The sequence below is a fragment of the Xenopus laevis genome, chromosome 2L (assembly GCF_017654675.1).
Source record: "Xenopus laevis strain J_2021 chromosome 2L, Xenopus_laevis_v10.1, whole genome shotgun sequence".
Classification (NCBI taxonomy): Eukaryota; Metazoa; Chordata; class Amphibia; order Anura; family Pipidae; genus Xenopus; species Xenopus laevis.
This window is the reverse complement of record NC_054373.1, coordinates 142,933,101-142,955,266: the sequence shown is the minus strand read 5'-3', so window position 1 is coordinate 142,955,266 and position 22,166 is coordinate 142,933,101. Positions and strand designations below refer to the sequence as shown.

The 22,166-nt window shown below is 38.7% G+C and overlaps 1 protein-coding gene across 2 annotated transcripts; it reads left to right on the top strand.

Annotated features, from left to right (window-relative positions):
• Nucleotides 1–1,032: 1,032 nt before the first annotated feature.
• prkag1.L (protein kinase, AMP-activated, gamma 1 non-catalytic subunit L homeolog) lies at nt 1,033–21,956 on the top strand. 2 transcript variants are annotated; one of them, XR_001934290.2, is made up of 14 exons: nt 1,033–1,136; nt 12,590–12,644; nt 12,750–12,856; nt 13,547–13,628; nt 15,308–15,366; nt 15,626–15,671; nt 16,420–16,474; nt 16,722–16,848; nt 16,951–17,116; nt 18,866–18,903; nt 19,181–19,327; nt 19,803–19,896; nt 20,573–20,714; nt 21,191–21,532. XR_001934290.2 is itself a non-coding variant. In NM_001092499.1 (13 exon segments), coding segments are annotated over 13 exon segments (1,005 nt in total). In that variant the 5' UTR covers nt 1,121–1,127; the 3' UTR covers nt 21,211–21,956.
• Nucleotides 21,957–22,166: the final 210 nt, after the last annotated feature.

Sequence of the window (22,166 nt, the reverse complement as noted above, 5' to 3'; positions counted from 1 at the left end):
CTTTTGAACCCGTGAGCAACATTCAGAAGAAAAAGGAGTTGGGGAGCAACACAAGCATGAAAAATGTTCTTGGGGTGCCAATTAAGTGCTGTGATTGGTCATTTGGTAGCCCCTATGTGGATTGTCAACCTACATTGAGGCTCTGTTTGGCAGAACACCTGTTTTTTATGAAACTAAAACTTTCCTCCAAGCCTGGAATTCAAACTAATCACCTGCTTTGAGGCCACTGGGAGCAACATCCAAGGGGCTGATGAGCAACATTTTGCTTACGAGCTACTGGTTGGGGATCACTGCCCTAGGGTATCTAGTTTTAGCAGGGGCTTTCCTCATCTGCAGGTTACCAGGTTGGTGGGTTTAATGCCAAGTTAGGTGATTTTTTTTTATATTCTTATATATGGTTAAATGATGCGGTTTCAAAATACCAACCTGACTGCTACTTTTGCACCCCTTTTGTGGATTAGTCATTTTAATTTTAATTCAATTTTCTGGCCCATTTGTATTTAGTGAGTTCACTGCCCAGTCCATGCTGGAGAATGTAGTTTTTCTGTGAGCCCAGTATAGGTAGGGCACGTCTTTCATTACACCAGGCAATGAACTTTAAAGGGGTGGTTCGCCTTTAACTTTTAGCATTCACACAATAGCCAATTATTTTTTTTTTATAGTTTTAAAATTATTAAGCACCATCTGACTCATTCCAGCTTTCATATGGGAGTCACTGACCCTATCTTATGTTTTGGGACTACTTTTGAAATAGGTTTTTCGCTCTACATGTTACTGAATTTAAAGGTGAACAACCCCCTGGCATGGCCAATTTTTTTCACAGTGGAAATGGATGAAAATGGGACTACTTTTGAAATAGTTTTTTTTTTTTTTTTTTAATTACTGGTTTTTAAAATTTAGACCACTTGGCAGCACTGCTTCTGGTTCGGGCTGTGTATAAATATACTTATAGCCTGCAGCACGGTAAGGAAAGTTACGAGTTGCCCCTAATAAAGATGGTTCCCGAGGCAACCCAGTGAAGAAAATGATTGCATTTCCTCTGTAAGCTTGAGGAACTTGTGGGCGGAAGCACACGTACAAAAAGGGCGGAAATGGTTTCAATTTTAGTCACGGATGAGGAGGGCGCCATGGAACCGGTAAGAGGCATGAAAGTTAGAGCATGTATAGCGTTAAATAGACGTAGACGCAGGTTTGTTAACGCTCTGTCTCACGTCGTGCTTTTAAAGCCTACTTCAGATGTAACATTACGGCTCTAACGTCGCTGCGCACAGCCTTGATGCCTGCCGCGTTATTCCTGTAGCAAGCTTCCGCAATGCCAGCCAGCGCTATGAGCAGACGCTAGACCTGGAGCCTTATCTACTCGCTTGTCTGATCGATGGATTCCTAGTTTAGATGGGCGAGAAGTTCATAGAAAGACTTATGTGCGTTTCTTTATGAACTGTTTATCTTTAGTTACTTAGGTGACAAGTCGGAAGGCTAATTACTACTGAAAGAAAAGAAATGCTCTTTAAATCTTCCATACATTATCAGCAGCCAGGGACCAAAACACCATGTGTCCTTAGGCACAACTATAGGCTTCCTGTATGTCCTTTCATCAGTTTTACTGTTGATGCTTTTGTAAAATGCCTTTACCTTTTTATTCCACAAGAAACACTTTTACCTGCATGTGCTGCAATGATGAGCAGTCGTGTTGCACAACTATCCTGCTGCTGCTGCCCTTTTGTTTCATGGAATCCTTTGTTTACATTGCATTACCCTCTGTCCAGCTGTTTCCTTTTTCCTGTTTTTACTTCTGTGGTAGATTTTTACACCAATTTAAAAAAAAAAAAAAAAAAAAGGAAATCCTGTTTTCTTAATATATTCCCGACAACCTTCCCTTTACCAACTCTACACTTCTAGCCAGGGCCACCATTAAAAATCATTTGTCCCCGTATAACAAAATTTTCGGGGCCCCCTGGGCCAAGCCCACCCTGTCGCCCAAACCCCACCCCACCCCAGATCCCACCCACTCCACATCACAGTTAAAAGACCACACAGACATCAGCGCTAAAAAAGTAACCCCCCCACACAAAAGTTCTAAAAAGCTATTGATGGTCAGGGCCCCCTTAAAGTTAAAAAAAAAAAAACATTGGCGCCAGGGCCTCCCATAAGTTTTTTTTTTTTTTTTTTTTTTTTTTTTTTTTTTTTTTTAAAAAAGCATTGGTGCCAGGGCCCCCCTTACAAGTAAAAAAAAAATTGGGGCCCCAAAGAATATTTTTTAAGAAAACATTGGTGCCAGGCTTCAGGACTTCAATTTCAGCTGTTTTCGTGACTTCGGGTCTTTTCGCCACTTTGGGACTTCGGCTTTGGCTGTTTTCATGACTTTGGGTCTTTTTGGGGCTTCGGCTTTTCGGCACTTCCGCATTTCGGCTGTTCGGGACTTCAAAAATGGCCGCCAAGCTTCGGGGCTCGCAAGGGGGGCCCGGCTCTTTCAAAAGTGCAGCACTGCCAGGCCCCCCCTTCATGTCCGGGCCACTTGTCCTCCCCTGATGGTGGCCCTGCTTCTAGCCACTTAAAGTGGACATGTCACCCAGATATAAAAAGCTGTATAATAAAAGTCCTTTGCAAACATGAAGCCCAATTTTTTTTTTTTTATTAAAACATCCATTCCTGTTATAAAATCGTTTGAAAGTCTCAGCTGTCAATCATATAATACCGGAGGCATAGAGGCGGGGCATACTATTATTTTCACTTTCCATTCTGCACTTCCTAAATTTTACAGCCCTCCCCACATTCCCCCTTCCTGTTCACCATCTAATTGTGTAGCCAGTGCTTGGGCATAGACATCGGCTGCCCCATTCATGTACATAAACAAGATCTTTCCATGATGCAAAGTTTGCCTTAAGAAATGTGTCCACAAAATGGCTCCTGCCAGTGTCACTATTTATTGGGCTTGTGGGGGCTGTTTGGGCCTCTGTGTACTTGAAATGCCAGGGCCTATTTTGACTCTCAGTCCAGACCTGTTTGCATTCATGCTTTTTTTATATTTGGTGTAATTTTGTGTCTTGAAAGCAGTGAGATTATTGGGCAGCCAACCCTGTATGACAGAGGATTTGTTTTCTCTAGTTGAACATGCTGATCTTTAAAGAAGCAATTCATTTCTTGAATGTGGCAAAGTGTACACACTGGACTAATGCAAAGATCTGTAATATTTTTATTTAACCCTTTAAGTGCCAGCAGAATTTCACATTTTGGTTACGCGAAATGCCAGCCGTTTTTAAGCATTTTGTGCTCTCTCACTTTAGGGGCATTTTCTGAGGGGAAACCTATAGTTTACCTAGGAAAATTATACATTGTTTTTTTCTGTAGAAACTGAGCTTTCTAAATCTGCCTGAGTTTTCATGTATTTCCACCTGTGCAAAAAAATTTATAGTGCTAAATAACAAAAAAAAATGAAAAATTACCATTTTTCATCGTATATCAATTTATACCAGAAAAATATTTCATTTTACAGATGAAAATCCAACGTATTTGGAAAGCCTTATGTCTCTCGAACGTGCCAATACCAGATATGTATAGTTTTAGGGAGATTTAGGATTTCTGTACAGCAAAAACTCCCGGCAGTATATTACTGAATTTTGAAAGCACTAAGGCAGAAAACGGCATGCTTTAGATTCCAAGGCAAAAAATCCTGAAACCATAGGTTTACCCCAGAAAACCATACATTTTTGAAAAGTACACATTCTGCCGATTACAAAATGGGTAACTATGTCTCTCTACTCCCAACTACCAAACATAAAAGCTTGTCTGAAGATAGCGGTTTTTCAAAATAAAATTCAAAATTTTGAAAAATCATTTCAAAGGTTTTATTTTGCTGCTCCGCATATCCCAAACTATATTACGTACCAAGAAAAAGCACCTGAAATATGATTGCCAGGGGTCCACTGAACAGTTTGATACCCATTATGCATAGGTTTACCAAAGTATCTGGCATTTAGAGACACAAATATGAAGTTAGCGCATCCAAATTGTTCAGGACTTTACTTCAGCTACTGAGAAATCAAAACATTGACTGCATTTTTTGTGGGGTAAAAACACAGAAATATATGTTTACCCCCCAAACCCATATATTTTTGGAAAGAACACATTCTACAGAATCTAAAATGGGTACCCATGCCTTTCTGCTCCAAACTACTGAGTCGCAAGGCTTTCCCAAAATTGTCGGTTTTGGTGAAATATCTGAAAATTGCCTCAAAGCTTCAACTTCTCAGCCCCATATCACCCATGTATCGTTACGCACCAAGAAAAAGCACCCTAAATATGATTGCCAGGGTTCCTCCAAACAGTTTGGTGGCCATTGTTCATAGGTTTACCAAAGTATCTGGCAGTTAGAGGCCTCAAAATGAAGTTAGCGCATACAAATAGTCCTGTGGGTAACTTCATCTAATGAAAAATCAACACATTGACTGCATTTTTGTGGGGTAAAAACACAGAAATATATGTTTACCCCCCAAACCCATATATTTTTGGAAAGTACACATTCTACAGAATCTAAAATGGGTACCCATGCCTTTCTGCTCGAAACTACTGAGTCGCAAGGCTTTCCCACAATTGTCGGTTTTGGTGAAATATCTGAAAATTGCCTCAAAGCTTCATCTTCTCAGCACCATATCACCCATGTATCGTTACGCACCAAAAAAAAACACCCTAAATATGATTGCCAGGGGTCCTCCAAACAGTTTGGTGCCCACTGTGCATAGGTTTACCAAAGTATATGGCAGTTAGAGGCCCCAAAATGAAGTTAGCGCATACAAATAGTCCTGTGGGTAACTTCAGCTAATGAAAAATCAACACATTGACTGCATTTTTGTGGGGTAAAAACACAGAAATATATGTTTACCCCCCAAACCCATATATCTTTGGAAAGTACACATTATACAGAATCTAAAATGGGTACCCATGCCTTTCTGCCCCAAACTACTGAGTCGCAAGGCTTTGCCAAATTTGGCGGTTTTGGTAAAATATTCTGAAAATTGCCTCAAAGCTTCAACTTTCCAGCATCGTATTGTCCATGTATCATTACCAGCATAAAGCATCCTAAATATAAACATAGGGGTCTACTAAACAGTTTGATGCCCAATGTGCATAGATATACCAAACTATGTGGGGCACAGAGACCCCCAAATGACAATATGTATAGACATTTTCACGGCTGACGCGCTGGCTGCTGCAATATAACCACCCAGTGTGTGTATTATGCGACATTAGACCCCCCTAACAGTACAGAGACCCCAGAAAACCATATATTTTCAGTAAGTACACATTCTGACGAATCCAATATGGGTAAATAAGCGTTTCTACTGCAAACTGCCAAACTGCAAAGCAATGCTGAACATAACGGTTTTTATCAAATTTCTGAAAATCGTCACAAAGCTTGAATTTTACCCCATTATATGCCCCACATTTCGTAACTTATCAGCCTAAAACATCCTGAATATGAACGCCAGGGGTCTACTAAACACTTTGATGCCCAATATGCATAGATATACCAAACTATGTGGCGCACAGAGACCCCCAAATGACAATAGTGTATACATTTTCACGGCTGACGCGCGCTGGCTGCTGCAATATAAGCACCCGGTGTGTGTAATATGCGACATTAGACCCCCCTAACAGTACAGAGACCCCAGAAAACCATATATTTTCGGAAAGTACACATTCTGACGAATCCAATATGGGTAAATATGTGTTCCTACTGCAAACTGTCAAACTGCAAAGCAATGCTGAACGTAACGGTTTTTATCAAATTTCTGAAAATCGTCACAAAGCTTGAATTTTACCCCATTATATGCCCCACATTTCGTAACTTATCAGCATAAATCATCCTGAATATGAACGCCAGGGGTCTACTGAACACTTTGATGCCCAATATGCATAGATATACCAAACTATGTGGCGCACAGAGACCCCCAAATGACAATAGTGTATACATTTTCACGGCTGACGCGCGCTGGCTGCTGCAATATAAGCACCCGGTGTGTGTAATATGCGACATTAGACCCCCCTAACAGTACAGAGACCCCAGAAAACCATATATTTTCAGAAAGTATACATTCTGACGAATCGAATATGGGTAAATATGTGTTCCTACTGCAAACTGTCAAACTGCAAAGCAATGCTGAACGTAACAGTTTTTATCAAATTTCTGAAAATCGTCACAAAGCTTGAATTTTATCCAATTATATGCCCCACATTTCGTAACTTATCAGCATAAAACATCCTAAATATGAGCGCCAGGGGTCTACTGAACACTTTGATGCCCAAAATGCATAGATATACCAAACTATGTGGCGCACAGAGACCCCCAAATGACAATATGTATAGACATTTTCACGGCTGACACGCTGGCTGCAGCAATATAACCACCCGGTGTGTGTGTATTATGCGACATTAGACCACCTAACAGTACAGAGACCCCAGAAAACCATATATTTTCAGAAAGTACACATTCTGACGAATCCAATATGGGTAAATAAGTGTTTCTACTGCAAACTGCCAAACTGCAAAGCAATGCTGAACATAACGGTTTTTATCAAATTTCTGAAAATCGTCACAAAGCTTGAATTTTACCCCATTATATGCCCCACATTTCGTAACTTATCAGCATAAAACATCCTGAATATGAACGCCAGGGGTCTACTAAACACTTTGATGCCCAATATGCATAGATATACCAAACTATGTGGCGCACAGAGACCCCCAAATGACAATAGTGTATACATTTTCACGGCTGACGCGCGCTGGCTGCTGCAATATAAGCACCTGGTGTGTGTATTATGCGACATTAGACCACCTAACAGCACAGAGACCCCAGAAAACCATATATTTTCAGAAAGTACACATTTTGACGAATCCAATATGGGTAAATAAGTGTTTCTACTGCAAACTGCCAAACTGCAAAGCAATGCTGAACATAACGGTTTTTATCAAATTTCTGAAAATCGTCACAAAGCTTGAATTTTACCCCATTATATGCCCCACATTTCGTAGCTTATCAGCATAAAACATCCTAAATATGAGCGCCAGGGGTCTACTGAACACTTTGATGCCCAATATGCATAGATATACCAAACTATGTGGCGCACAGAGACCCCCAAATGACAATATGTATAGACATTTTCACAGCTGACGCAATGGCTGCTGCAATATAAGCACCTGGTGTGTGTAATATGCGACATTAGACCCCCCTAACAGTACAGAGACCCCAGAAAACCATATATTTTCAGAAAGTACACATTCTGACGAATCCAAAATGGGTAAATAAGTGTTTCTACTGCAAACTGCCAAACTGCAAAGCAATGCTGAACATAACGGTTTTTATCAAATTTCTGAAAATCGTCACAAAGCTTTATTTTACCCCATTATATGCCCCACATTTCGTAACGTATCAGCATAAAACATCCTAAATATGAACGACAGGGGTCTACTGAACACTTTGATGCCCAATATGCATAGATATACCAAACTATGTGGCGCACAGAGACCCATAAATGGATATATAGTAGATAAAATTTACATAGGCAAAACAAAATAACACAGAACAGTGTGAAATGCAAATAAATCACCAAAAACTAATAAAACCACAAAAATCAATGCTTTTTTTTTTCACACTAGTGTAATCGGCCACCAGAATTACCGTTTGAATATTTTAGCTGGGCCAAATCGATTATACGGACAGAAACAAGTGAACAACACAAATGCAGAGCTGAAAATGCAATAAAATGGCTAAAAATTCAATAAAATGGCTAAAAATGCACCAAAATACCCAAAATTGCAATATAACCACCAAAATAACATACAAATGCTATTGCACAGTACGGTTAGCGAATACGCTATTCGGAACGGCAATAAAACATTTTTTTTAGCCCAAAAAGAGACGATGCGATAAGAAAAAAAAAAAAAAGCCACAAAGCCATATATGTACATATGCGTGTGCACAACGGGTAAATTGCATGTTATTTGCGCGTGTGCAAGTGTACATGGGTGCTGTGAGTGTGTGTGACCCCCCCAATCCCCAAAAATCTATGTGTGAGTGTGTGTAAGTGTGAATGTAAGTGTATATTACTGTAATAAGTGTGTGTTGGTGTGTTTGTGTGTTTTTGTGTGTGTAAATGTTACACTTACCTGGGGTAGATGCATCAGATCCATGAGAGAGGGCTCCACGCAGCAGATCTGCAGCTCCAACGGTCATCAGCCATGTGGGGGCGGAGCTGGGCGGAAGTGCAGCGCAGGCAGCAGCAGGACGCATAGGAAACGCGTCCCTGCTGCTGCTTTGGGGCCCCTGGGCGATCGCGCCCCAGGGGCCACACGATCCCCTGCTCTGCTGGTTGTCTAGGGGCAGGGGATCGTGAAGGAGCGGAGCGAGCGGCTCTAACAGCCGCTCCTCCGCTCGCAAACCCGGAAGTGCTGCAGAACGTAGAATCTACGATCTGTGGCACTTTGGTCCTTTGATCCACAGAACGTAGATTCTACGTTCTGTGGCACTTAAAGGGTTAAAGTGCACCATGGCACTGATGGATAGAGAGCCCTGTGATGGATTAAAGTTGACCATATACAGAGAAATATAGTTATGTAATGTAAAAGTTACACTTCCTTTGTCCTGAGTGGGGCAACCTGGAGAGGCCATTTTGGCAGTTCCCTGTGTGAATACAATCGATTGTGCCAGCAGTCTGTTGATGCCGCTCGTTGCTCAATATAGGAGATCATTAGCCTGTCCAGAAGTGACAGGAGCCTTATCTCCAAACTGATCTGTGACCATCTTAAGAATCTGGGGGAAATAACCACTTATTTGAGGCAGAGAAAATGAACACTAATGACCAACAGATGAGAATATCCCTCTAAAAGTAAAGTTCAATTCTTAACCTTCTTAATCAAGGCTGCTAATTTGATATGTATTAGGGCACAGTGTTAGTGTCATGCTTCAAACGCTTAACAGTGTGCTCCTCACTCTAATCCAACTCTGTTATTCAAGTGTATCCCTGATCAGTGTCTGGAATATAGGGTGTACATTTAATTTAAAGGGGCAGTATACAATCGTGTTCAACATCAATTCAGTGAAAATAGCGTGTGTTCAGTTTATTGTGTATACCTTCACTTTAAATTGGCCCTGACAGCTGTGTATTTTATCCCCTGGTCCCTATAACAATGTCTGCAACCCACCTGCCCAAGGTCCATACTGACACACAAAACACAACTTTCCATCCAATGCTATGTAATTGTTAGGATAAACACTGTTCTGTGGGTAAAAACATAGCAAATTGAGTTCCTAGCCTGCACTTATTAAATTAAGTTTGCATACTCAAAGCCTGTTATACAGCATTTGCTTTCATTCAGTCCCTGCAATAAGATAATACAAGCTCCCCTCTTCAATACATAAGTATCAGTTCTTCTACCAACGTCACCTTCCAACTGAAAGACAGACATTCAAAGCCCTTCAGCTCCTCACTACATTTCTTCTCTTGTCTCACTATACGTTCCTGGTCGTCTTCTCCGCTCTTCTCAGAGCCACAATCTCTTCACACCATCCACATCCACTGCCACCACTTGTCTCAAACCCTTCTATTGTGCTGCTCCTTACCTCTGGAATTCCATCCCTGAATTCCTCTGTAAGGAATCCTCTCTTAATCTCTTCAAGAAAAAACGTCTACCTTTTGGACCACTAGAACACTGTCCCTACTGACTATGCCTTACCTTGTGCACTTTTTTATCCCCAATTTGTACCTGTATGTTAGCCTCCCATCCACTTAGACTGTAAGCTCTGCGGGGCAGGGACCTCCGTCACACTATGTCTCTTACCACATAGCCCTTAAGATCTTTGTCCTATGATTCTGTATATATTTATTATGTGATTTGTCACCCCCATATATACTTTTATATATATTGTACTTTTATGCACTATACAGCACTGCGGCTCCATAACAGCGCTTTAAAAATAAAGTTATACATACACACATACATACAGTGGGTCATTTATTAACTCTGGGTAGCAGTCCAAAGCAACTAATCGGTGATTAGCTTTTTCCCAGCCAGCTGAAGGTAGAACACTGAAAACAAATATTTGAATGATTGCCATGGGTAGCTTGTTCAGGGCCGGATTTACATAGTGGGCGCCCCTAGGCCCACTGCCATTCGTTGCCCCTGTCCCCTCCCCTTTATTCGTGCAAACATTCATCATCTGGACTAGAGAAATGGGGATTGGCACACGGGAAATTAAAAAAATTATTGTATCTCCAGCGACTGGGGCGCGCCGCCAATAAGGCGAGTTGAGAAACTCGCCTCAGGCGGCAACACCAGAGAGGTATCCAGGGGCGGGAAAAAGCTGCTCCTGGAAACTTTAAGAGCTGAATTTCCGTTTTTTTAACCGGAAATTCGGCTTTACTATTGCGAGAGAGCGCAATTGCGCTCTTCGCAATAGTGTTCCTGCCGGCAAGGGGGGGCGGCATTGAAAGAACCGCCTCAGGCAGCGCATTAATTAGAATCGGCGCTGTCCAGCGCATCCCCTATGTTTTTGAACCAATGTGGGTGTGGTTGGGCAGCATGCCGCCCCCCTAGGCCTGGGCCTAGGTGGCCTTTCCACAAATCCGGGCCTGAGCTTGTTGATAAATAAGCCCCAATATTGCTAGTTCTTCTCCCACAGTATTGTCAGAGGTTCCGCTCCATCTTTTTATTGATATTTTTATACATAAGACAACAATTTGCTTCGATATTGAATCACTAATATATTTTCATTTGTGCAACTGTTTTGAATCCTGTGCACTGAAATAATTTTAAATGTTATTTACTTGTTGAATGAATGGGATATTTTTGCTAGTCTTTTCTAAAATTCTACGATTTTCAGTGGCATTGATTGGTTGGTCATGGGAATTTTATGATATATCTATTCTTTGCTAAATAAAAAAAATTGTTTCCATTGTAAATACCAGTGATCCTTCTGCTTGTTCATCTCACTCCACCCCTACTCCTTCCCCCACTTTTCTGGACCATGACGCTTAGCATTTGCCTTACTCTGAGCCAGATTTAAAAAGCTTATCAATGCTGACATCTTCCCACTAGTTTGTGGATCATTGTGGAGCTTTGTTGAAAGTCACTGAGCCCATGAATACGACCCATTCTGCAGCCAGTATTTCTTTCTGAAGCCTACATGGTTATGTGCTTAATTGACCACCTGTGTCTGTAGTTGTTGTGGTTTAAATACACAAAGTAAAAGTGGGTGTCCGGATGCTTTTTGGCATATAGTGTATTTTCCATATAATATTATTTTCTAACCACTTTTCCTGGTGAGGATTGTATTGGGGAACAAGCTGACTAGGCCAGGTGCTAGAGTCCTACACAGGTCCAGTTGGGCAGACTGCAACCAGACCCACAAAACTGATGTGACATGACTCTGGAGCCTGATCAACTAGGTCAGGGGGAAAAAATCTTTTAAAGTGGACCTGTCACCCAGACATAAAAAGCTGTATAATAAAAGTCCTTTTCAAACTGAACATGAAATCCACATTATTTTTTTAATTAAAACATCAATACCGGTTATAAACGCATTTAATAAATCTCAGCTGTCAATCATATATTGCCTGCCCCTCCTCTATGCTTCAGGCATAGAGGCGGGGCAAGTAATTACTTTCCCTTCTGCACTTCATAGATGTCACTGCACTCCCCACATTCTCTTTCCTTCCTTACCATCTAATTTTGTAGCCGGTGCATGGGCATGCGCATCAGGTCCTCCATTCTGGTGCATGAACAAAATTTTGGAAAAATGCAAAGCTTTCTTTAATAAGTGTTTACAAAATGGCTGCGACCTGATTGTGAATTCTAAAACTCAAAGAAACAAGATTAAAATAATTTATATAGTGTAAATACAGTTTGTTTTGCTTGACTAATAGCATAATATAGGATTTGGAATTATTTCTTAGGGTGACAGGTCCCCTTTAACTGGGGAAGGCGGGACACACACACACAGGCAATTGAGGACTTCATGCTCAAAACTTGACCAGTTTTTTGGTATACACGGATACCTGACCTGATGCAGGACTCTATGAGACTCCAACTTCTTCATGTAGAGAGACAGATTGCTGAGAGCTACCTAAACACATCAGTCAATTGATTTCATTCTGTATATTTGTACTCATGTATATTATTGCAGTCAAGTTTTACAGCAGTTTTTAAATGAAAAATTCTTCATTTTTTTGTGCTTGACACATGTTCAAAAACAGTAGAATTCAGGATTGCATTTGGCACAAAAACACTGTTAGTTGCTTTAAAAAACCATGTACATGCAATATATGTGTTCTTACATGTTAAAAAAAAACACCCATCCGATGTTTTTTACTCCACAAGAAGTAAAAGTTTATTTTTCCTTCTCCTTTTAATATAATCTTATAATTTTATTTAATTCACATTTTGTTTAAATTTACAATTAAATGATAAAGGTTTAAAAATAAAAAATCACAATATACAATCAATAGTGCCAGTAAAGTAAAAAGTACAGTAACGTTTCTGTGGTCTTTTAATATTTATAAATCATCCTGTATGTTGATATTTCTTTATGCTGTAGGGTTCCGTTATGATCGAAACTAACATGCAGGAGAAATGTGAGCCTGCTTCAGATGGTAAGTAGGTTTTGTATTAGAAAATACAGAAACTAAGAAGTGGCTGTCAGCCATGAAAACTCTTCTACTCGCGGCTCATATTTATGTTTTCTATTTCATACATAGTTCTGGAATCAGAAAGTGGAGTTTACACGAGGTTCATGAAGAATCACAAATGCTATGATCTTATTCCCATCAGCTCAAAGCTTGTTGTTTTTGATACTTCCCTGCAGGTGAGAAAGAGAAACAAAGTTTCTAACTGAATTAGCTTTTGGCAGAGAGCCAGGAACAGCCACAGCAGCAGATAAGATACTTTTGTAACAATTTCAAAATAAGCAAATAAGTAATTGTAACAATATAAGATAACAGGTCCCTTGGGAGAAGTTAGACTCACAGGGCAATTCACCTTCATTAGCAAAACTGTAATAACTGAAAAAAAACACAGAAATATGTTCAAACTTTCATAACCTGCCAAATTTTGTAAAATTAACACGTAATTAGGGGGTGTGACCACAAAAATGGGCTTGGTCAAAAAAAATCGCTATGCTACACGCACCAGCTTTTTTGTCTCTATTTTTATTTTCAAACTGTTTGGTATGTAATAAGCAGTACGTTGTTCTTGATCCCAGCTAGGCTGCATGAATCCATATTAGTTGCAAAACATTACTTTTCAGGATATTACATGCTCAAATATTTTCTGCAGACCTACTATATAGCGATCCAAATTATAGAAATATCCCTTATCTGGAAGACCTCAGGTACCAAGCATTCTGGATAATAGATTATATCCCTGTATCTGTAATAAGCTAAGAGGGACCCTGAAATTTCTGACCGCAAAGGAAAGGGGGGGGGGGAAGCGTGAATTAAAAAAAAGGCCTTCATTCTTTAGATTATTTAATTATTCAAATATATTCAATTTTCAGGTGAAGAAAGCATTCTTCGCTCTAGTAACTAATGGGGTAAGAGCTGCACCACTCTGGGATAGCAAAATGCAAGGCTTTGTAGGTAAGCGTCTGATAAAATAATTATGTTAGAATGAGACCTGAATATACTAACATATTTACTAAGTTGTCTCTTTTTTGGAACTACAGTATCCTTTGACCAGCAGAAGAAAATGACTTGTTTTTTTTTTGTTCACATTACTTCCACATTAACTAAGTGGCCACTTTTATTTGTGTACTTGACCAAGAAAAATGACATGTTGGATTTAATTTGTGCAACTGTAATTCCTACAAATAAAACTTATTTTATATAATTTTTGCATTTAGCAAAATAAATGTAAAATTGCTCAGGTTATTTAAATTTACATTTATTATGTTGTTGTTGTTTCAAAGCTAAACAGCGCCACCTACTGGCCAGTTCCTCTAACCGTCATAGAGATTGTTCAGAAGGAAAACAGACAACTTTTCTGATGTTGCTTCGCTCAGAGAAAAAAATCTGAAATCCTCAGATGACATTTCCCATCTCTTTCCTAAGCAAAGCAACATAAGAACATGTCTCTGTTTCTTTTCTTCTAAACTCTCTCTTTCTGACGATGCTGTCGGAGGAACTGACTAGCAGTGGCACCGTAGTTACAAAGTTCAATGCTGCTAATAGCTTAGAAAAGCACACTGAGCAATTTTACATTCATGTAATGAAGGTTTGCATATCATTAATTGTTCTTGGATATTCTCTACCATCTATAAATTTTTAGCTCACTCTTCTTTGCACAAAGACCTCCATTGTTCTCTAGCATCCTGTTCTCCTACAAGTAGCCAACAAGGAACTTGGCCTGTTTTTTAAAAATACCATTTTATTAAGTATTGCTATTGCCCCCAATTGCTTAATAAAGGCATTCAAAAGACTTTGTTTTCATAAGTGTGTGTGCGGTCATTTTTTTTTTTTACTGGTCACTTGAACAAACCGGCAGAAATTCTGCCATACAGAGAATCAAAAATGATTTATCAGAATCTATTTAATCTATTTAAAGGCTTTATAAATGTGTAGACTTGGAATGGTGAATTTTATTTGCAGTGTTTAGTGTAAGCATGTTTTTGTCAAAGGAGAAGGAAATGTTAAAACTAAGCTTTATCAGAAAGTTCTATATGAATACACCAGTAAACCCTCAAAGTAATTCTTCTCTGAGTCCTCTGTCCACCACATTTCTTTCCTTCTATTGTGTACACATGGACTTCTGTATCAGACTTCCTGTTTTCAGCTTAAACCACCAGGGCTTGGGCTTGAGCATGCTCAGTTTGCTCCTCCTCCCCTCCCTGCTGTAATCTGAGCTCACAGCTATGAGTCAGCAGGGAGAGACTCTGGCAGGAAGTGATGTCACAGCAAGCTAATATGGCAGCTGCTGCCCTAAACAAACAGAGACGGTGTCTAGAATTGTGTCTAAAGAATAAAAATGGTGTTCTAGCTTGCAGTGTTGTGGCTAATCTATTGGCAATAAACTGCCTTGGTAGTTTTCCTTCTCCTTTATAGGAATACTACAGTCTCAGAAATATGAATCTTTTCAAATAAATATATACCTTATAGATGGGCAGCTTCTTTGGATACACATTTAAAGTACCAAGAAAATGGTATTACCTCAAATGAAATGTGACATCAGTTATTTTATAATTTGTTGATAATCTGATCACCATTTGATCAGCATTCTTGCCTTAAACTGTCCATTTGTCTCTTTATTATCCTAATTACAGGCATGCTAACCATAACTGACTTCATCAATATTCTCCATCGCTACTACAAGTCATCCATGGTGAGTAAAAAAGGTGTATCTAGTCATATCTGTTTTTTGGGCATCATAGATTATATGCATTTTAGGATATATTATACTTACATTAATATATGGTAAATATGTATTGAACTTATTAAAGAAACTGCCATGTCAGTTTTACATTGAGCTTTATATTACATGTTTACTATTGTACATTGCATGCTTTGGAAGGAAACTTCTGTTCTACCTTTGTGTAGGAATTTAAGGTGGAATGTTGAATTTCTTTTCATCTTTAAATCAGGTGCAGATTTATGAGCTGGAGGAACATAAAATTGAGACCTGGAGAGGTGAGTCTGGATATTAACACATAGATATGAGCAATGCTGTTTTTTAGTGTCATGCTGGGGAGGTATTTTCTTCAGGTGATACAAATAATTGAAATAGGGTTATCAACTGTGGGAAAATAAGTATGGAGGGCTAATGTCCTGCAGGACTACTACACAGTGGGGATAAACCAAATATGAAAGTCACCCAAAATGTAATAAGATAATTCCACAATGGGGAAGACACACAACAAATGCTATGTGTTTATTACCTTCAGACAGACCAGCATCACAGTACATCAGTGTGGATTGTGGGCATTAACAGGCCAGAAATACAGTACATGGAAAGGGATATCCACATATTTCCCACAAACAGATCAGTAGTTCTGTGTAAGACACAGGATTTTTGCATAATACACTTGCAGAGCAGACGCACAGTGACAGAGCCGTTCAGATATAAACCGCAAATTGCCAATGTTGTGGTACTTAAACTTTGGACACAAAGGACACAAATTATGACATACAGGAAGGATCACAGCATGATACAATGCGATGGTTAGGGGTAAGGACACCACCAAAATACTCTTTCATTAAGTTAAGTTGGGTGTCTGGCCCAGTCAGCCTTTTGTAAATGCAGGATATATGCCAATGTATTGTATAACAGCAAGTGATTGACTTCCTTTTGTGCTTGAAATTTAATTGTACAAATATATATTTGCCCAGGAAATAGTTTAGTTAATTTTCTGATGTGGAATATTTCTTTTTCCTTTAGAGCTCTACTTGCAGGATTCCTTTAAGCCTCTGGTTAGCATTTCACCCAGTGCAAGGTAGGAACTGAGTTAACTTGTTGAGAGCCAGAGTAATGTGCTGTGAATTCTTTTTTTGGTCTTTCTTCTGTCCTTATTCTTCATGTATAATATATGGCATTTTTTGTCATTATTTACCCAAAACACTGGTGCTAGGATGGCCCATGGACGGAGAGAATACTATAAATGATTCATATTAACTATTCCGTATGCAATAAGACTGTCACAGGAAATAATGCACTGGAAATTTTCTTCCTTTTGTCCTCAGTCTGTTTGATGCAGTCTCATCACTGATAAAAAACCGGATACACCGTCTTCCTGTCATCTCTCCTGACTCAGGGAATACTCTATACATCCTGACACACAAACGAATCCTGAAATTCCTTAAGCTTTTTGTAAGTCTTGCTCTATTTCTACTATTCCTTTGGCTTCTACCTAAAGACCTCATTTCATCAGCATTTCTTATTTTCTATTTTTTTCTTTTGGTCGATGAGAAGATGTCTGAACTTGAGAAACCTGGTTTTGTGACCAAATCTCTAAAGGATCTGCGCATTGGCACTTATGAAAATATTGCCCTTGTTCGCCCAGACACTCCTGTGTATGTTGCTTTGGGCATCTTTGTGCAGCGGCGGGTGTCTGCTTTGCCAGTTGTGGATGACTCAGGTTAGTGAAGGATTTCAGAGACAGGGCCAAGGCACAGTCTGTCATTTCCTCCTATCACTTTGTAGTTGACATGAGGTACAACTTTATATATATATATATATACACATATTCCAATAAATTTACTAATTTCAACATTCTCCACTTCCTCTATAGGGTACAATAAATAAGTGATTTTAATATTGAACAATATAATTTGTAAAGGAAAATGCCAGTATCCCAGGAAGTGTGTCTTAATCCCTGGAGCAGTTAGGCTAGAAAAATTCTAATTTTTGAAACTCAAGACGGCTGTACCAGATTATGTTTTCTCTGCTTAAAGGAACAGTAACACCATAAAATAAGTGTTTCAAAGTAATGAAAATATCGTGTATTGTTGCTCTGCACTGGTAAAACCGGTGTGTTTGCTTCAGAAACACTACTATAGTTCATATAAACAAGCTGCTGTGTAGCAATGGTGGAAATTGAAAAAAGACTATATGGCACAGGTTCAATAGTGGATAACAGATAACACCATTATGTTCTACAGAGTTTATATGCTGTGTATCCTGAGCTTTTTCTCCTTTGAATGGCTGCCCCCATTGCTACACAGCAGTTTATTTATATAAACAATAGTAGTGTTTCTGAAGCAAATACACCAGTTTTACCAGTGCAGGACAACACTGCATTAAATTTGTATTCATTTTTTGATGTTACTGTTCCTAAGAAAATCACCCTGCCTGTGCTTGCTCCTTAATTTGTAACTGTGTATAAATGCTAAGGTGCCATATACACCCCTTTTAACATAATCTCAATATATAGGGTTTATGCTGAAAATACTGTTTGCCTATTTTAATTAAGAAACAACTATGGTGGTTATTTTCTGAACTAAAAAAGAATAGGAAATGACTTCCTGATTCTGCCAAGCAGAAGCAAAGCTGATAAAACAAATTATCAGTCCACCTTGTCCCTTACTTCAATGGCTTTACCTTATCAAATGTAGGAGTTTGTTTATACAGAGCTCTTTATCTTCCTTTGAACAAAGTACTCAGTTTATAGGGAGAGAGTGGGGAATGAGTTCAGTGAATAACCAAGTTTCCAATAGTGCTTTATAATGGCAATATATTAGGCAAATATTGATTTTTTAAATTAAAAGAATTACCAGAATACATTTTCTATTTATTCTCTCGCAAAGGTGTATGAAGGGGTATCCTACCTCATTAACATATGACCGTATAAGGCTTAACACTTAAGTGAGTGTCATCTAATGGATTCTTCTGCTTCCTAGTTCCCTGGTAACTGATTATGCTTTTGGTTTCCAGCTACCTCTCTGCTTTCCTTCTATTTGCCTGGAGGACATATATATATATTACATCACAGCTGCCATTCTCCATAAGCCTCTCTGGGACATTTGTAGTTATGTTTTAGAGGAGCATCTTCCAGCATTCTACCTGTTTGTTCTTTTTAAATATTCTGGGTTATCTGCAGTCCTGGCTAGCATGGCAGTTTGTAATACACGTCAAACTGCAATTGTTTTATATGGCCTCTCCTTGCCACAGCTTCTGTAATGTCAGATAGAAGCTTTATCTTGAGGTAACATCCAGGATTCAAGCTTTACTATATTTATAGAGACTAGAGATTGCTAACACACGTGGTAAAGTACACCATTGCCATTTCATATAGTAACCAGTCAGATGTATTGAACTAGTCTTCTTGTTTCAAAGCAAATGTTCTCAATTGTTACCAGACAGTAATTGTCTTTTTTTTCCATTATAGGACGAGTTGTTGATATATATTCCAAGTTTGATGTCATTGTGAGTACCTCTTGTGCTCTTTTATTTAATATGTGCAAAGCAAGGGTATATATGTGTGTCTGAATATATTGTGTGGGGTGGAGCCATTTGAATATGTTTTCTGTAAAAATTGGATAATTCCAAATAATTCCAGGTTTCTCTGACATGCTCATAGGGGTTGTGCCCCTGTCCCTGGTGTGCATACTCATACGGGCTACTATAATATATATATATATATATATATATATATATATTATATATATATATATATATATATACTTTCTTTTTGATTTCTTAGAATCTGGCGGCTGAGAAGACGTACAATAACCTTGACATCACAGTGACCAAAGCTCTGGGCCATCGTTCCCATTACTTCGAAGGTGTGCTGAAATGTTACCAGCATGAAACGCTTGAAACTATCATCAACCGGCTAGTAGAAGCAGAGGTATTATTTCTAAATGTTTACCTGAATGGTGCTACAATAGTACCAATGTCTGCTGCCTTTTATAGTCTCTAGATCTGTCACACTTCAATGTACAGTGCTTTTGCTTAGCTGTAACTATGTATTAATGGTTTATAATTAAGGCCATACTGGAGCAGTCTAAAAGCCAATGTCAGTAGTCTAATTGCTTTATGCAAACCAGACCAAAGTCATAACAGTGTAGAAATAGATTGAGATGTAGTGTCTGAGAATGTCCCTGAGGGGTTATGTAGTAACTGGCAAAATGTTGCCTTGTTTTAGTAACTAAGAGCAACTGCTCAATTGTTTTGATTTTGTCATGTCAACTGAGAGAGAAACGTTAATAACTATTCAATGATTGCTCTGGATTACTGTTTCTTCTGTTTACTCTGCTTCCCATGAACAGCAGCGCAGACTCACATTGTGCATTGCTCTCTTGTTCATTTTTGTTTCTCTTAAGGTTCACCGGCTGGTTGTGGTTGATGAGAATGATGTAGCCAAAGGGATTGTCTCGCTTTCAGACATATTACAGTGTTTAGTTTTGACAGCTGGGGGTGAGTGGTCATTGTGTTATTGTTATTATCTTTCATTTTATTCTAACTTGATTATATTGTTTATGTGCATCAACACTACACTATGCATAAAGGTAATAGCACACAGAGTGGTTTACTCCTTACTGAACAAACACCATTAGTACAATCAAAATCATTACCCCCGTTGCTTTGTGTAAGAGCTATCTGAAATGAGTACAGGCATGGGATCTAGTATTAGGAGTGCTCGGCACCTAGGTTTTTTTTCAGATGAGGGATCTTTTTGTAATTTGGATCCTCATACCTTAAGTCTACTAGAAAATCATGTAAACATTAAATAAACCCAAAAGGCTGGTTTTGCTTCCAATAAGGATTCATTATATCTTAATTTTGATGAAGTATAAGATACTGTTTTATTATTACAGAGAAAAAAGAAATAATTTTTAATCATTTGGATTGTTTGGATAAAATGGAGTCTGTGGGAGGCGGCCTCTCCATCATTCCAAGCTTTCTGGATAACACAGATCCCATACTTGTATAGGGTTATCCTAAATTTAAAAAAGCTTGGATAAAATCATGGTAACTGTTACTCTCTAACTTTATCCTCAGGCACTAGCTATGAAAAGTGGTACAAAATGTTTTTTAGTATGTTTAGTAGCATTTGTTTGTATTTTTTTTTAATTTAGTTCTCCACTTTCAGTTTCACACAGTTGCACTAACCAACCAGGCAATGGTTTAGAAGTCAAATGTAAGATGGGATGGGAGAGGGATTGTATAGAAAGATGAACCATAACAATTATCCTCAAAGAGCATCAGGTTTTTTTTCAGGATCAGTTAGGAAGGTAAGTCTTTTAGAAACCAATAGAAAATAACCCTTAGAAATGAAAAAAAAGAAATTGACAACATCAGTTTAGCAAGTCATGAAGAACAGGCCAGTGTGTATCATACTAGAAATGAAATTTAATGTGACCTTATGCTTTAAATATTATACCGGCTGCTAAAGAAACTTTTCGACTATTTTACTTTGGAAATGTGCATGATTTTCCTTATTTCTTGAACTAAACAAAATAAAAAAAGCTGCAGGTAAAGTCACATTCTACTTACTGTTCATAAAAACAATTCACCAGTCTATTGAGAAACACACTGTTTAAACAAACCTGTCCCAGCTACAGCATGTTGGGCTTTTTGAGGCGTCTCACAACGCAGAGGTCTTCTCAGTGGATTGTTTACTTGTCTTCAATGTGCTCATACAAATAGGACATAGAATGTGACTTTGCTTTCCGTTTCTGCATATTTCAACATCTGTTTTATCTTTCAGGCGAAAAGAGCTTAATTTAAAGGCTCTGAACTCATCTGTATGAGGCACTACAAATTAGCATCTACATGCAGTACTGAGTAAGCTGCAAAATACCAGCAATACCTTGAACACTTGGAGAGAGTCCTGGAAAAACTAGATTGTGACATCTAGTGGATATATAAAAGCAATACTGATTCCATAGTTCTCACCTCTAAGCAATCCTCAGACTGAACATTTCCACTGTTTGCAAAGACTCTTTCTGAGAGATCTACAGCACTATGAAACATTATTAATATTTTTGCACACTTCCAGTATTTTAGGGCTTAAGCCCTCATAAATATGTATGCACTGCCCAAGAACCCTAGCAGCACATTATTCTTCCCTGCTCTCTGCATGTTGATGTGCAGTGTGGAAGGATACAGCTGAAATGCCCAGTATAGGGGGTCATGACAGAGAGTAGGATGCCTGTTATATTTTGGAGCTGCATAAATTTTGTACATCACGATCACTTTTTTTTGCCACCATTTTCTGTTCGATCTTTAGACCTAGGGATGATAAAAGAAACTCCATCATTTCTATGGTTGTGCAGTGAAATGACTGCTTCTCCCAGACAAGGTTAATTTTGTTTTTAATCAATGTTAATGTTGCATCTGTTATGGGCACAAAAGAATAGATTCCTTTAATACCAAGTATCTGTCACATTTTTCCTGTGTCCATCAGATTTTCAGATTTTGGACAATAATTGTCCATGAGTAAAACACAACTGAATAAAATTCTCTTTAATTTTTTGGTTCTTCCTTGTTTGAGTTTTTATTTGCTTTAATACAAGAAAAAGGCACTAAGAGTGATGCAGAAATGTGTATATAATGGGATATACTTACATTGCATTAAAGTGTGCAGCTCGGGGTCTTCTTAACTACACATGTAGACTTTCCCAGCACCCAATGCTGTTAGCATTTATGTTGCACTTAACGTATCCAAATTCCATCAGGAATTT